At 47.0% G+C, this 16,813-nt stretch overlaps 1 protein-coding gene across 2 annotated transcripts in view; it reads right to left on the reverse strand.

The window, feature by feature from the left end:
• The window catches only part of Srgap2 (SLIT-ROBO Rho GTPase activating protein 2), a 240,927-nt gene continuing 224,114 nt past the window's right edge, over positions 1 to 16,813 (reverse strand). Inside the window, exons 19-23 of one of the 2 annotated variants that reach the window (XM_026387464.2) lie at positions 12,999 to 13,078; positions 10,761 to 10,941; positions 9,091 to 9,237; positions 5,187 to 5,511; positions 1 to 3,080 (exon numbers count right to left, since the gene is read on the reverse strand). In XM_026387464.2, the coding sequence (XP_026243249.1) occupies positions 2,697 to 3,080; positions 5,187 to 5,511; positions 9,091 to 9,237; positions 10,761 to 10,941; positions 12,999 to 13,078 (1,117 nt within the window). In that variant the 3' untranslated portion in view covers positions 1 to 2,696. Of the gene's footprint in view, positions 3,081 to 5,186; positions 5,512 to 9,090; positions 9,986 to 10,760; positions 10,942 to 12,998; positions 13,079 to 16,813 lie in introns of those variants that run through there. The other variant, XM_026387465.2, reaches the window with a different exon arrangement.

Consider the following 16,813-nt stretch of genomic DNA (forward strand, 5'->3'; position numbering starts at 1 on the left):
CATTGCGATTCCCTGGAAGATCTAACTTCTCTTCTGAACGTGAAGTCCATGGACACCAGCCCTTCCAGTGGTCTGTTGCTCCTGGCGCTGGTGTCACTGCTCCTCACCTCCTTGGGGAGAAACCAGGGCGCCCTGAGGAGGTTGGCTGAGACCAGTGTTTCCAGTTTACAGGCTGCTGGCTGCAAACTCCTCTATTTTCCAAATTGGGATGCTGGTGGCCGCCCCCACCCCTTTCCTCAAAGACTGACCCTTCAAAGTCCATACCAGGAAAAGGATCCATGCCACAAGGGGCAGAGCGGGGCTCTTTGAAGCATCATGCTGGTTTCGGCAAGCGGATCTGAGGACGACTGGTCTCCCCAGGCCTTGGGTGACCAGCTCCTTTTGGCTTTTCGGTGTAAAATCACAGTGTGCAACCTCAATTCCAGTTGACTGCAGTAAGCTCTGCCGAGAAGGACTCTCCTCCTAACGGTTCCTAGTCCTCTCGACAGGACCATCTCGCAGGTGTCAGGAGCACCAGAGATGGGGAAGACAGCTCGGCTCCCAGAGTTGGGTTTAGTAGGTGACCACTCACACTGTTCAGTTCATGATGCAAATCAGCAGATGGACACTGACCAAGGGGATGGCAAACACAATTCATGTACAGGGTTGAAAGAGAAATAAGGCAAGAGCAACAGAACAGGCCCAAAATGCTGTCATTAAGAAAGCTTTGCTTTTACTTTCTTAGAAGGGAGGGTTTTGGAGAGAGGGGGAAAGAGCGAGTATGAGAACCAATTTTGTTCAGTTGGATTAAAAGGAATGTCAAGTGAAGGGTGGATCTTTATTTTCAGTAAGAAAATAGATCCTTAGGTGTGAAAGCCCCCTTGACTTAGAACCTGTGAAGTTGAAGTCAAGACAAGAACAGGCCACTAAAGAGCAAAAAAGACTGAAATCTAAAAGATTGTGGGTTGTTTCTTACAGGCTGACACGCTTTCCTGAAGGGGTTCTAGAGTTCTTTGGGGTCACAGGTTATCCTTCTCATTAATGCCCCCACCCTGCCCCCAGGCTCTCCTTTTCCTTCAATAGGATGAGAAACACCTACCACTTTCTATAGATCCAACTACCAACTGCACATGTTGGTCTAAAAAGGATCTCTTCTAGGTCAAAGACAAGAACACTCTGATTTTACTACTGAATGGTAACCCACCATCTCTCCTGGACTACAGAAAATCATAAGGCTAACATAAAAGTGGGGTTTTCAAGCTAGAAAACAAAGAGGAGGAATGAGTTTTAGCTTTAAATAGCTGCGACTTACAAGCCTGCGAAATGGATGTCCCCAGTCCTGGTATTCCTGGGGCAGTGTGACGCTAGAGGAACCAGGACCACATGCACCAGGTTTAGAGCAAATAAGGGTATCGGTTTTACATTTAGGAGGGGAACCAGGAAAAGGCCAAAAGATGCAGCATCTGATTTTTAATTTTCTTTAGATTCTGGCCTTGGGAAGACTCTGTGAAGTCAAAAGTTCCCTTACTTATCCTGTTTAAATAAATGAAAACTGGTCTTAAGGGGCAGGGTCTCTCTTAATCTAACTAGGACTCTACATGCCCCTGTTGGTCCCTGGAGAGAGACCTTATAAAATAACCAAACCAAGGGGTAAATGTAAAATAAGTTTACATTTGGGAAAAATTTCTGGATTAGCAAAGTGGAACCTAATTTTTAAATAGAATAATGAATTTTATGTTTTAAGTGCCCGAAAAAAGTGGAAGAAGGACCCATTTCTTACCTTTTTTCAAACCTGCCATAAACACAATAAAACTTTAAGACTCTTTACTCTAAAAGGAACCAGCTATAAAACTGTCTTATATAGGAAAATGTCTTAAATGGAAAATGGTCCATCAGAGACAATGACAGGAACCCCGAGAAAAGACTATACATTCAGAAAAAACTTTTAAAAGCTCCTTAATAAGATTGGGATGTACTTCTACAGGATGGAGGAGAGCAAAAGCAAACACCAGTGACCAACTCACAGCAATAGAAAGAAGACAGAGAGAAAGTCCCCACCCCAACACAGATTACAGAATTGTCCCATCCTGCTAAATTTGGAGAGATTTCAAATGCTAAGTTCTCTGGCCCAGACAGAACAAAGTTTGTAACGGAAACAGAGACCCCTGGTGGCTCTTATATGAACTGCCATATAATAACTTACAAAGAGACTGACCAGGAGGGAGAAGCAACACGTGCCAGAGACCAGAAAAACCTGTGTGTGTGTAAAATGAAGAATGGACTATATATGCTTCTTAATAATCAGTACCCAAAATAAGATGCCACTGAAAGCTGGAGGCCGGGGGCAACCACCTGGTCAAGGCATCCCCTGTGGTCCAAGGGGACTGAGATGGAGTTCATGTCCTCATGACTTGCCTTGCCAGACTTCACAGTGACCTGATAATGAAAAACTCTGTCTCCGGCTAACCTAAGAACGGTACGAACTGCAGCTGGCTGGATTACGACGACTGGGGTAAGCAGAGGGCGATGGGAAGGGAAGGGAAAGGTGGTAACGAGGGCTTCATTCTCAAGGTTTTGGGAGATGGGGAGGCTAATTCCTGCAAGAACAACTTAGAATCTAATTTTTCAACTGAAGTCCCCAAGCTAGTTAAATAGGAAGATTTTAATAACAGTCAGTCCCTATAGTCCCCTTGTCTAGAACAATTAAATTATACCCCTCAGACAGTACAAGACTTGTCAGTGGACTGTGGGGAAGCTGATGAGTTGACACCAGGGCTAGTGGCATTTGTTTTGGGGAAGACGGTGGGCTTGGGCCGCGTGGCTGGTGGTTTGACTGGGGCAGCCATCTTGACAGACTTGACAGGCCGAAAGGCGCAGGCGATGTCCCCAGCAGTACTGGCGCTGCGCTGGAAGGCAGGCTCAGGGTCCTTGAGGAGCTGGGTGTGCAGGGGGCTGGAGGGCTCTGATGTGGGGGCCACCACTGGGGAGGTTTTGAGGGGCTCCAAGGTGTCCAGGACCACATCAGGGGTGTGCTTGACGCTGCTCTGCCTCTCCAGCTCCCGCAGCTCATTCAAGGCAGAGTTCATTGTTGCCTCAATATCCTGCAAACCAGGAAAAAGTAGGAGGTGAGACAAACGAAGGGACAAGTCCCCAAGGATCCTATTTCAACTGGATAGGCCAAGTCACGAAGAAACCAACTATAAAATGTCTAGATTATTTGACTTGGCCAAACTCCTTGAACGTATGAATGCTCAGAATGTAGGGAAAGGGAGACAGAGAGATTTTTACTGTCATGAATTTTTTTTTTTCCTTGTAGAAAGAGTGGTGGAGCTGATTTTTAACTAGAGTTCTTGGCTTTTATGCATAAAATATATATAATCCTGGGGGTGGATGAACTAAGAGTGGCCAGGAGTTGGGTTGTAAGCACACAGAGATTTATTATCCAATCCTCCTACTTTTGTGTATGTTTGAAAGTGTACATAGTAAATAATTTTTAAAGGGGGGTAGAGATGAAGTATGATCTTTATTTTCTTGAACTTCAACGCCAAAGGTTAAGAGGATTAGTCCTTCTTCCTCTGGGGCAGGGTAGAGTCCCAAAGCCTAGATTAATCAGGACAACCCCCACCCTTCAATCATGGGTGTCCAAACTGATACCATTTCCTTCTACCCACCACCATGAGAGGGGAACCAAAGATAGCCAGGAGGGGGAGCCAAAGCCCACATAGGTGAATCACCTGCAAATCAATGGAACACTCTGGATTTTAGGAAATAGCAGTCCTAGCCCAGGATTAAAGAATCAAAGAACCTTTTTATGTAAGCCAGCTGCCTCCCAGGAAGACCTCCTAACTCCCCACCACCCTCCCCACAAACTTGTGTCTGGCACCCAAACCACCACTAGGGCTCCTTCTTGGGACGAAACTCATATGAAAGATTGGATGTTCCAAGCAAAGTCCTCCATTAAAGTTTCTTTATCCTATGGAGTGATCCATGTTTCCGTGTTTTCTCTTGACTGTGATTCAGTTTCACTTATCCCTATGACACTCTCAAACTTTTTTTTTTCAGTACTGGGATTTGAACCCAGGACCTAACACGTGCTAGGCAAGCGCTCCACCATTGAGCCACATCCTCAGCTCTCTCAAATCTTCTAAATGCTCTCACACCTCGGTCTCACTCTGCAACTAGAGTCTTCCCCACTGTGCAGCTTTTCTGACATTCCTATTAATGTCTGGAAAAGGAAGGACCAGGGAGGAGTCCCATGGGGCAAGGCAGCCTGCCTACAGGAGGCACACAGGCACAGAACAGAAGGCCAGCAAAGCAAGACATCTCAGGCCCAGAGCTCAACACTGGGCTAACCAGTACAGTTCCTTAAGCAGAGCACCAACAAAATCAATAGAGACCACAACCAGTCGCTATTGCCCCTGGAGGATGGGTGAGAAGCATCTCAACCCAGTTGAGACACAGAAGGCAACAATGAGCCCTTAGTTCCTACCTGGTCTAATGAAAATTATATAGTTGGGAGAGACGTCTGAAAGAACTGGCTGGAGTGGCCCGGGTAGTCGGATTTTTAGAGATGGGGTTGGATCTCTAATATTTCATGGAAAACAGAGAGTCATCAGCGTGGTACAGACGTGAATGAAGACCCTACAATCAGGGAGTTCAGGTCCCCCTGCATTTGGAGCCTGTGGCTGGAAACCTTTCTAGAACTTGAGCTTCCAGTGTCAGAATATTTCTGAGTATTTAAGAACAGAATCAGGTTGTGGACCGATCATCTACTGACTACATATCAGATCAGTTTGAGGAAATGGAATAAGGGGAATGGGCAGAGATATACAAATAGAGCCAGAACTGTTCCTGAGCCTGAACTCTCAGGTAGCTTCATGAAAGTCTACCAGGGTCTTAAGACCCATAAATTGGGCTGAATGCTCTATCAAAACACTCTCACTCATTTTAAAATGAGTAGGCTTGCAAATAGGTTATGAAAAAGAAACCAGAATTTTTTGCTCTTAACTTCAAGTTCTTGATGGGCAGAGAGGGACAGACAATTGCTGGGCAAATGGTCTTATGAAGTCCACGTGTCCAAGAGTCCCTGAATAGCAGGCACAAAGCATCATTCTGTCTCAGGTCCTGTCATAATTAACATGGACTGCCCAAGTAGTAGTGACAGGTGTGGACTCATGCTAACCGCTTGTCCAGGAGCCAGCACTTACCTGTGCAATGACCTCAGGGTCCATGGGCCGATGGTTATTGAAGCTTTTTGACCTTCCCGCTGTGGCAGTCTTCCGGATTTGTGGACTGTCTAACCGATTTTTCAGGGATGAGTGGCGACTGATGGAATTGAGGCTCCCGTGCCCACTGATGGAACACTTATCTGGCCCTTCCTTGGGGAGACTCTGGCTCATGATGGGCTGGGAGGACGGGCGGCAGCTAGCCCCCACCCCCGGGGAGGAGGAGTCAGTCAGGGAACTGCTCAGCCCATGGCTGTCACTCCGAAATGTTTTCCGGATGCTCCCAGATTCTGGACGCTTCCTTTGCCTTCAATCACAAACAGAAAGGGCAGGGTGATCAGGGAGCCCTGGCTCCAAGGAAGATAGGATGGGTGAGGGGGGCAGATGTTGGCATCAAGGGACTTCTGGAAGGAGAGGCACACAGAGCCCCCTTTCTTCCCAGTTCCGCCTTCTTTGCCCTTCTCCAAAGTGTCTGCACCCTGCCACCCCCACCTGGGCAAAGGAGAAATGGATACTTACTTGGAGGTTTGGGCTTTGAGTTCTGAAAGGTGCTGTCAGAAAAAAACTTCTGATTAAGGGAATATTTTTGATGGGAGAAAGAATCATGGAAAGACCCACTCCATTACCTGCTTTGAACAGAAACCTAATGCCCCAGGTAGGAAATGTCTCACCATCACCAAGGAAGTGGGCAATAGCTGGGAAGAGGAGAGTTAACACTTCCAAATTTTAGCTTGTCTCTTGGTCCAACTACAGCAAAACTGTAATCATTTTGGGCTGAGGCAAGAGGCTGCTGGTGCTTATTCTGCAGACATGGGACAGATGTTTCAACCGGCTTCAATGTTGCAGACTCAGGGCCCAGTGTGTGCATTTTTTTTCTGGTGGAAAGATATCCACATGACTCCTATGTCACCCAGTGCTGGGCCAATCTGTTTCACACCACTAAAGCTCTTGAATAAAATGACTTGGCAGAATCTTCCATGGGTGTTGCCTGATACTAAATATTTTCATTTTGTCTTAGAATCGGATTTTAAAGGACCTAATCTAAGAAGCCATGAAGCTGCAGGTTCAAAAAGCAGCTGGGCAGCTCTGATTTTGAATCTATTAAGGGAGACTGGGGTGGAAGGAGGCGAGGCAGGACTCTGCAGAGAAGAGAGTCTATGAGGCAGGGCTGGTGCTCTAAGCCAGTCCTGGTTGTGTTCATTGCTGAGGTTTCCCTCATCTTTGTGGACCTGAAGCCTAGTCGGAGACCTGGTACATCGCAGCCGTTCTATGTAATATCTGCCTGCTCGGCATTTCTAACCTCATGAGTCAGCCGTTCTCAAGTGGAAAAAGGATATTCTCAGACTCTTGGAAAGCTCTTCTGAAATGAGCCCACCTCTGCAAAATTTTTTCTCTGACATCACTAACTCCAACTATAGAAATAATGGCTCTCTCCTTCCCCTGCTCCTCAGAGCATCCACAGCTCTGCTTTTTAGCTACAGCTCCATACAATCTTTATCTTGCTAGACGGTGGCTCTGGACACTGGGGGCCATGTCTGATTTGGTTCTGAATAGCCAGTACTTCTGCTCAGCACAATAGCTGATGCTTAATAAATGTGCGCAGTTAAATCAAAATGCCACACCCTAATAACTCCTTTCTGATTTTCTCTTTCCATTCAAGGACAGCTGACTCACAAGCTTAAATCTGCTGAACAGGCAGATTTACGGGAGTGACTGCAGCACACTGTGTCCCCAGTCAGGCCCTGGGGACATAAAGATGAGGAAGACAAGAGTTGTTGGTTCCAGAGAGCTCAGTGTGGAACCAGTTAAGCACTTTTGGGGTACAGACTAAGGGCATCTAACTCAGCCCTGGGGAAATCAGGGGTGTCACAAGGGCTTCCCCCATGAGGCAAATCTTTGGCATGAGTCTTGAAGGGAGAGGAGGAGCTGACCTGGTGAGAGTGGTCAGCAGATGTGAAGGCGGAGGGGGAGAGAGAACCCAGGGCACTCAAGGAATGGAAGGAGCTTGGAAGGAATGATGGGGCGAGGAGGCACAGACTAATTCCTAAGGGCCAGCCATGCTGGGGGCTGTCCCTCAGACACCAACTGACTGGCTGGTGTCTGGGTAGGCCTGGGAAGGCCATGGTGACAGAGGCTTGTCCTCTAAGAACTTCATCATGAGATTCTGATATTACTAAGTAAGGAGTTCAAGGGAACCACTTTGACTTTCTACCAGATGTTCCTCTTAGACTGTTTCTGTCATCCCTCACTATAATTCTTTTGTACAAGTGGCATCAAATATAATGTGATGTCTTAAAAATATGTACCTAGGTCTGTGGATGTAGTCGGTGGTAAAGCACTTGACCAGAATGTGAGAGGTCCTGGGTTTAATCCCTGGTACTGCCAAAAAAAAAAAATTTTTAAAGTACCTAACTAAATATCTGACTACCTCCACCAACCCTGCCTTGCTTTCTGGCTTAATAATAAGCTTACAACCTTATGAGTATAGGCTTATAATTAACATAGACTTGTAAATAAGGAGAAAAATGTGATTAGCTCACAGTTATTTTTTACTAGTTGCCCTCCCAGAATGGCAGTATGCTAGAGGGAAGTATAAAATCCTCAATTTTTTACTGGCCTGAATTAAATTATAACTACACAGAGTAAGTGAGCTGAATAAAACTACTTTATGAACTTGAGGGTGAAAGAGATGGAAAAGAGCCACGTGTCCCAACCACTCCCCCTGCTACCGTCTGGTTGGAAGAAAGCCAAGAGATCTGGTAACCTGGTGTAGTTTAAAAACAACAAGCATCTTTTATTCTCCTTCCAGTCTCAGTGTCCAGAGGCTACGTTAACAGGTTTTCAAAGTGCAAATCATTTCATTCCTCCAAAGCCAGAGGGGAATAAAAACTGTACATCATCTCCAATCCATATTCATCAGGAGCGCCCTGGGGCTTGTCATCCTGCTGGCTCTGGGCCAAGTTTCAGGGTCTGGCGGAAAGAGGTCTGTAGGCTTTGGGACTTGTTGTCTGGCCCCTTGAGATGAGATTAGTTCTCCAATAACCTGAATGCCTCCCGGGGAGGCAGCAGCACGCAGGCCAGGCGGGGGGGCGTGGAATCCCTCTAGACAGCCAGCTTGGGAGTGGGTGGAGTTAAAACCCCAGGATGTTGCTAATGGCACAATGAAAGCTGGGGGTCAGAGGTAAGAGCCTGCTGGACAGAGGTGGGCATCTGCAAGGGGATTGCTAGGGATGCTAATACACAGGGCTGAAGCAAGGAACATTATTTCTCTTGGTGTGAAAGGGCAGAAGAAAAGGGCACTAGGGGTCACACAATGAATAAAGAGCTCAGAACAAAGCTTTCCTGGGGGCACAGTGCTCCTCTCTCCTCCAAAGGAGTGAATGCAGGACATGGGGAGAAACAAGACATGTGAAATCTAAATAAGTCCACCTGGCATAACATTAGCCAGGCAGAAGACACACAAGACTTTGAATCTTCAGACAAACAAGGGTGAAGAAAGACATGGCACACTATTATTTGAGTAAGAATTGGAAAAGAGAAGGCACCTCTAAGAAATAGTAGAAAACGAAGTTGCATATAGTGACCAAAGTTTTGGCCAAAGTTTTAGCCATATACCAGGAAGGCCTGGGTGGACAGACACTGAGGGAACACATAGTAGAACACCCTTCCACAGCATGAGGGCAGCTAGCTGAAGACCTGGCCTGTCCCCAGGCCTGTGCAAGTCTCCATAGGCCTGTCGCCTTGCAGCAGCAATGAACACATGCAAAGCATTAGGCCTGGGAGCTGGGAGCCCTGCGCGCATTGCGGGAATGGAGGGGTGAGGTCAGGGGTGAGGCTGGGTGGTGCACGTTGTACAGGGGAGCAGAAAATGAAAAGCAGAGCTTACTTGTTGATGTTTGCAAGGTAAATATCGGCTACATGACCCCCACTGGGACAGCTGGCCCCCGCTCTGGCTGTCACCTTTTCTTCAGGTGGCTCAGAAATGACCTCAATTTCAGACTTGGGGCTGGACCTCTCCACGACACCGTCCTCGCTGGGGGAGAAGGGGCAGGCAGGCAGGGAAGAGGGAAAACAACAACAACACAAAAAGCAGTGTTAAATCGGCAAGATGGCCCCCCGGACACACATACGCGACCCCACATGGCTCTGAGGCAGCAGCGACACCTAGCGGGGCGAGCTCCGTGAGCACAGGCGAGGAAACCTAAAGGCCTTCGGAGGGTCAGGTTGTTTAAATAAAAATAAATAATCCGCTGAGTTCGTGGGATCCTCAGCTCCTCAGGAGAGCTTGGCTAGGGGACACCTGGCTTCGAGGCATCTGCCTTCTACCCCATGCTGCTTTCCTGGGGTGGCCGTGCTGGAGGCCACCTCCTGAAGGAGGCAGAAGTCCAGGTTGTGGTTTATCTGCTGAGGTCTCGAGCACTGCCGGGTAAGGACAGTCAGCTCTGCGGTGGCTCTGGAGATGCCGGCGTTGAGGCAGGACATGGCCACAGGGCCACACTTTTGTCGCAGCACATCTAGCCTCGCTTAGAGCGTCCAAGCCGGTCCCAGGTCTCTCCACTGCTCTCCCGGCCCCTCTGGCTACTGATGACAAAGAAAGCCCCTTCTCCCCCACAATTCATCTTCTCTCCATCCTGTAGTGAAGTCATAATGCTAAATTTGGGAGGGTCCTGTCCACGCAAAGATCGCCACCAGGTTTGCGATGTTATCAACAGAGGGAGGATTTCCCCGCAGAACGAGCCAGGGAGAGGCTGGGAGGGTGCAGACTCACTCAGGATATCAACCTTTAAAAAATAATATTAAGGGAAGGACTAAAAACAGTGACACTGTTTCTGGGGGAAATGAATGGGGGCGGAGGCAGGGCAAGGGACAGGGAGGCAGGTGTGGGTGGGCCACAGGGGATATTATTTCCTGCTCAGGAGACACTGCTTCAAAGAGTGGGAATAGCCCATCCAACGAGATCTCTCTGGGACCTCACTGGATACGTTGATCCAATGAGCAACCATGGTTTCCTGACATCCTTTTCCCTGTATGCCCCATCTTTCCCCAAGTCAACCTCATCCAGGTTAAGTGAACTAGGTCACTTCCACAAAGCTGGTTAAGCCACATTTTTCCTAGAAAGTAACTCCTTATTTTCATTTACAGGTAAAAAAGTGCCACCAATAGCTTAGCAGATGGAGTGCACATATTTCCTTCAAAGAAGGACAGAGAAGTGAAAATGTTTTCCCATCCTAATCTTTCCAAAAAAGGAAATGTAGGTGGACAAATAAAAAGTCCACATTATCACTCATCAGGTATAAATGCGGATGAACAATGGCCGGCAGGTCTCTAAACCAAATGGATCAGGGGATGACTTAAAAAGGAAACAAAAAGTGGAGAGATTTAAAAAATTCTCCATGGAGTTGGGGGGGGGGACCCTCCTTAAAGGAACTGTAAACCTTGGAACTGCATTGGTTTCCCTTGGGGTGGTCTCCCTCATACTCCCATGGCTCTGGAATTGACATCTCACTCCCACAGTGCTGCCTGGGACCACCCCAAAGATGCCAGGGCCCGACGTACGTGTCTTGGACAACGATGTACTGATGGGGGATGAGTCCGTCGATGCCATTGTGCCGGCCTTCCCACCAGTCATCAGAAGCCCGCTGGTAAAGCAGCAGGGATGCCCCCTTCTTAAAGGACAGTTCTCGGGCTGTCCGGCCCACGTAGTCAAACTTGGCAATGGCCTCGATGGGCTCACACTCTGAGAGGGCAGAAAAGAAGGAAACACATATTGTTGGGACCTACAGATTCAGGAAACTGGTGGAAAAGCCCAATGAGCTGGACCAGCTCTGTGGTGGGAGTGATATACGACGCATGTGACTCCCAAGCACATGGTCTGTCTCTTCCACCCGGAATCCCCTTTTCTCTGCTTGATGAAACACATTAAGGCTCTGCTTTCTCTGGCAACTTCTATGGTGTAAACATAACCCTTTACGTTGATTCTTCTTTATGATGATTCAGGTCATCAAACTTGCACTGGTGGGATGTGGTGGCACACAGCTGTAAGTAATCCCAGAGTCTGAGGCCCTAAGCAACTCAGTGAGACCCTGTCTCTGAATAAAAAATAAAAAAGGACTGGGGACCTGGCATAGTGGTTAAGAGACTCTGGGTTCAATCCCTGCTACAAAAACAAACAACCCCTCCCAAACTTGTACTATATTTTAAAGACTTATTTATCTTTTGATTATATAATCACTCCAATAATTATACTACATTTTAAGTAATTTATTTATGTTATCTATCATCCCCAGTAGAACATGAGTTTTTAGTCTTTATAAAGAGAAAATACTTAACCAATCAACTTTCTGAGGAGCAGAACATGGAAATGTTTTGTAAAAAATGCATGTGAAAGTAATTCAAAAAATTAAAAGGGGTTTATTTATGAATGCAATGGGTTTCTACTTTTGTGTGGGGCTTCTGACTCCTTATCTGTGAAATGGGCTAATAGTGCCTTTTTTGTGAATTTGTTGAGAGGGGCCAATGAAGTACAATTTGTATAAATGCTCAGAGCGATGCTTAGCACTGTGTATGAGTACCTTAGTCAATGTTATCATTATCTTTACTTGTTCTAGGCTGCAGGTAGAGATTAGATAGTGGAAACCTAGCACCTGAGAGTCAGATACTCTGGGTAGTAGAGACAAAGGCTGATTCAAAACAAGCATGCTTGGATGAGCTCTGGCTAGGGAGTCTGCTGGGGTTAGGAGGACTGGAGATTTCACCACAGCAGGCTGAGCAGAGAAGGCCCATCTAGGCATCCCAATCTCAGTTCTCCAAAGTCTCAGTATGTCACTTGACCCCTCTGGCCTCCATCTCTCAACTAAAAAACTGTGGTCCTGTCTGTTTCATGAGGATCAAGTGACAGTATCTCTTGAGCCTCCAACAGTGCAGGCTCGAGGTAGCTGGAGCCCAGTGGTAAATCCCTAGTTCACCCATTCCCTTCAGAACATGGCAAATGACCACACTACTTCTTCTCACATCGGGGTATAAATAAGCAGCTCTAATTTTCTTCTCCTTTGAAAGCTGGCCCAGAATTGCAGAATTCCCAGCAAGGTAGAGAACAGGCAAAGCTCTGCAGACTCTGCCATTTCATTCTTGTGCCCAGAAAATTCTGAGGCCCCTTGTCAGCTGCTGAGACTCCCAGAGCCCAACTGATCCAGAAATGGAGGTACGGAACTGTTGGAAGCAGGGAAAATGTGCTGGCTGAACAGGCCCTAATAAATCACGGGCATAGCCAAGGGCTGGCGGCTGACAGCTGAGCATTCCACTCCTGGATGTGCACCCACCGGGCTGCTCAGCGCTCTCATGTCTGTGCTGTGGACAGGGTCAGTTTTTCCAGTGGGCCGGCTGCAAGCGTGTGGTTTCTCCTCACTCCCTCTCCCCTCTGGCTCGCTCCCCTTGGCTCCTGGCATCTAGCTTCTCTATCCCCTAGGCTTGCTGTTTTTCAAATGAGCTTTCACTTTGGTCTCCAACTACTTGGCAGGAGTCTGGGCTGTGATAAGGGACTAGGACTGGGCTAGACAAGGAGTTGGGAGGCAGGGCAAGAAGACTGAAGGGCTATAAAAAAGTCTAGTTTCTCACTTGTGCTCAAATACCGAGACCATTCTATTTGAGGATGTCCCTCTAAGGAAGGGAGATAGGAGAGACAGGAAAGCAGCCAGGGAACTGCTGGGCAGGAAAGTTCATCAGGGGCACAGGACACATAACCACTCCCTGCTTTACCCCTAGTAGCCCCACTGACCAGGAAGCCGGGCCCCGTACCGTCATCACTTGTGTGGTGTTCTGCGGTCACATCCTGGGTTGAGTCTTCAGCCGAGGTAGTCTCTCCATGAGGGCTATCACTGCAACAGAAGGGACAGTAACTGGGATGTCAGCATCTGCTTACAAAGTTCTCATTCCCTTAATACAGCCTCCTTAGAGCAAAGGGGTCATATGCTCCAAATATACACAGCAGACAAATGCCCAGAATGAAATATATACCCCTAGAGGTTCTCTGCTCCAGCTCCTGCTACAAAAACCACTTGAGATTATTTCGGATGTAGACTATCTCCAGACAAATGGAAACTCTTTTGAAGTTATCAAATAAATTCTCTAGAAAATGTAAAACTACTCAACTTCTTAAGGAGTTGTTTCTCCACATGAATTTGTTTCTGGTTTTCAAGGAGGGAGCCTGGTGGAAGGCAGTACTGGACTTTATCATCAGATATATCTGGATCCAAAAATCATCTGACGTTTGATAGCAGTGTGACCCTGGACAAGTACTTAATCTCTTTAAATCATAGTCGCCTCATCCACACACTGAAGAAAAATGATCTGTCTACCTCAGAGTTGGTTGAGGAGTCAGTCAATGATATAATCTAGTGAAGCATTTGGCATAGAAGGGTATGTAGCACTACTTTTCCTTCTTTCTCCTTCTGCTTGATGTCCCTAGGTTGCTTTGTGGATTAGCCTGTGTAGTGGTGAGAAAGTGAGTCATAGGCGTGGATGGAAAACAAGAACGGGGAAGAAGAATCTGCTGTGGATTAAATTCTGAAAGATGACAGGGGATGAAAGTCAGGTCAAGATCTTGAAAAAAATTCACCATGCAGAGTAGAGAATTGGGAATGGCCAGGGAGATAGTAACTTTACTCCTGATCTCCCGGTTCAGGGACTTCAGAGCCGATGGAAGATCTTACTTCTTGAAAAGTAGAGAAAACCCTATTAATGTCTGAGGTTTCCTCCTCCAGCAGTAGGAGGTAATCAGAGAGCCTTTCTAGGCACTATAGAAGACCCAACCTCACAGCCTGGCCACACAGTCTCTACCTCTGGCTCTGCGGACACTCTCTTCCTGTGGGCACAGGTTCTATGGTCCCAGGAAATTCCTCAAAAACTTTAGGTGACCAATTCAGGACACCCCTGATGGAATAAGTCAGTTCCAAGGAGGTTTATCAATTCCACAGGACATTCTGGGAGAATATCAGTAAGGATTCCTCTCTGTCAAAAAATAGAGGCACAAATTCCTCACCCTTTTCTGTGCTTCAAAACCTTCTGATGAGTTTGGTGACATCTTGGAAACCCTGGGTAGTGACTGTGGTGGGGGAGGCAGGGGCACACAGGCAAAGGCAAACCTTTCCCCAGGATGGAGGTTCATTTACATGGTCATTCACTAAGGTCACAGTTCTTGAATTTCAGGGAGCCTTGGAAGGCTTGTTAAAAAAGAGCTGTCCCATCCTCAGAGTTTTTGCATCACCAGGTCTAGTTGAAGCTGGAGACTTTGCATTTTTCTCGCTTTCCTTTTTTTTTTTTTTTTTTTGGTCTGCAATTGAGTTGGAGTGCTCTACCACTGAGCTACAACCCAGCCATTTCTATTTTTTATTTGAGACAGCGTCTTTCTAAGTTGTCCAGGCTGGACTTGAACTTGTGATTCTCAGGCTTCCGAAATGGCTGGCATTATAAGCATGCATCACTCCATCCATCTGGTGAGAATCTGCATTTTTAACCAGTCCCATGGAACCTGGATGCCCTTTGAAAATATCTGGGCTGTTTAAAGGCAAGATGATGCTTTTAAAGTTCTCTTCCAGCCATAAAATTCTATGCTTCTCTCATTTGATCCATCACCCCTAACAATACCCCTGATCCCCACCCTTCTCAATATTGGAGGTCCCCAGAAGGACCCCATCATGTGCTAGCAGGCAGTCCTAGAGAACCAGGTTCCAGTTTCAGAATGGGAAGTACATTTAAATAGGTTTGCTCCTCATGTCCACAGCTGTGGGAGGCAAGTGGCTGGTGCCTTCTCCCTTGTGGTCCTGATCTCCTGGCCATTCTTTAGGGTTCTTTGGGCTCACCTCCTTTATCATCTTAGCTCACTTTGCTGCACTTCTTTCTCTCCTCAAAGAAGAAAGAGGAGAGGCTGGGAACTTCCACATGGGTGTGAGGCTCATGGCCCAATGGTCCCTCATCCCAAGGTCCCAGAATCCTGCTCCTTGCTGCCATTGGTCTGAGGCTTCCCATTTGGGTTATGATGTCAGGTAATGTCCCTGACTAATATTATGGTGTTTCTAGAGACTGTTAATTAATGACAGACCAAACAGAAGAGGCTGAGAAGAAAACTGGAGGAAGGTGCCTACTTAGGAGAACACCCTTTAGGCTCTGTTTGCTGCCCTGGTTGGGGACTGAGGGGAAGTGGGGGTTCTGTTCCCCAGGTATTTGCGGAGCTGGAGGTTGAACTCGGGGCTTCACATATGCTAGGCAAGCATTCCACCACTGAGCTACACCCCCAGCCCAAGTAGTCTGATATTTGAGAAGTGAGGGCAGATGTTCTGCCTGATTTTCAAAGGCAGGTAAAGCAAGAACTGAAACACACCATCCACAGCTTTTCACTACTTATATACAAAGGGGAAAATCAAGTTTTCAAGTTATATGCATAAGGACAGCTTCCTGGAGCTCACCAGCCAGAGCCTGAGACCTGAACTGACCACCCTCCCTAGTCACCACAAATTATCTGTCAGCGGGCCGTCTGAGGGTCCTCCAGCTCAGACCCAGACCTGGAATCTGCAGTATAGCAGAGAGGAGTGGACTCAGGGATGTCACTGCATTAGGATGTTCACAGAGGCACAGATTATCAATTTCTTTACTGCTTGAGCAGGAGTCTGTCTTGTGGGGGTCAGGGAGAAGTGTGGACCAATTGGCCTCTAATTAAGTAAAGAGCCTCCCTTTTCCTCCCTACCTCAGTCAATAGCAATGGGGCTGGTGAATTGGTTCCAGATGTTGCATTCAGACGGAATCCGATTGGGGTTGGCTTGTGCTTTCAGCTCAGGCTGAAACATTATTTAGGTGGAAAAGGGAGAGGGAGGAGAGGGAGGTAAGGGATGTTAGGGATTAAAAGAGAGAGACAGTTGTCTTTGATGGAAAATAACACTGAAATGGTATCATGGGTGGGGAGGGGAAGCTACATGGGGTAACGAATGGTCACTGTGAGAAAAGAGATCAGGGTTAAATCTCCATCATCAGAGTAGCCTGAAATACACTGTCACTGGCCTCTCTCGGTTGCAGTGGCTTCATTTTTAACATAGAAATATGACTCCATTTTTTGGAAATGATTCATTATTTTTCTAATGGAGGGGTCTAGCAAAAATGTACCCTAGGGATTTCTTTTAGATTTCTGTTCTCATGCTAGGTCATAAAAAAACCTTGCCCTACAGAATTTAATCCTGCTTCAGGGTAGGACTTTGCCCAACCTGCTGAAAGTGAAGCTTACTCTTCTTTCTCTTCAAAAGTTTCTGAACTCATTCTAAAGCGTCATCTTACAAAGGCACAGTCAGGAAATCATGCCTCACATCTAAACTTTTCTCAATAAGAATGGGATTCCTTGGGCTCAGGACTGTCTTCCTTATGATACATAGCATAGGGCAGAAATCTGAGGAATATTATGGACTAATGAGCAGAAGTTTGATACACAATATTACTATTAAATTTGTTGTCATTATCTTTCAGAATGGTCCTTACTACTCTGAACTCTAGGTGAGGCTGAGGTGAGGGGACTGCCGGAAACATCCCCAGACCTTAGCAGCCTGAAAAGCCTAGGAGTGAGGACCTGG

The sequence above is a fragment of the Urocitellus parryii genome, chromosome 9 (assembly GCF_045843805.1).
Source record: "Urocitellus parryii isolate mUroPar1 chromosome 9, mUroPar1.hap1, whole genome shotgun sequence".
NCBI lineage: Eukaryota > Metazoa > Chordata > Mammalia > Rodentia > Sciuridae > Urocitellus > Urocitellus parryii.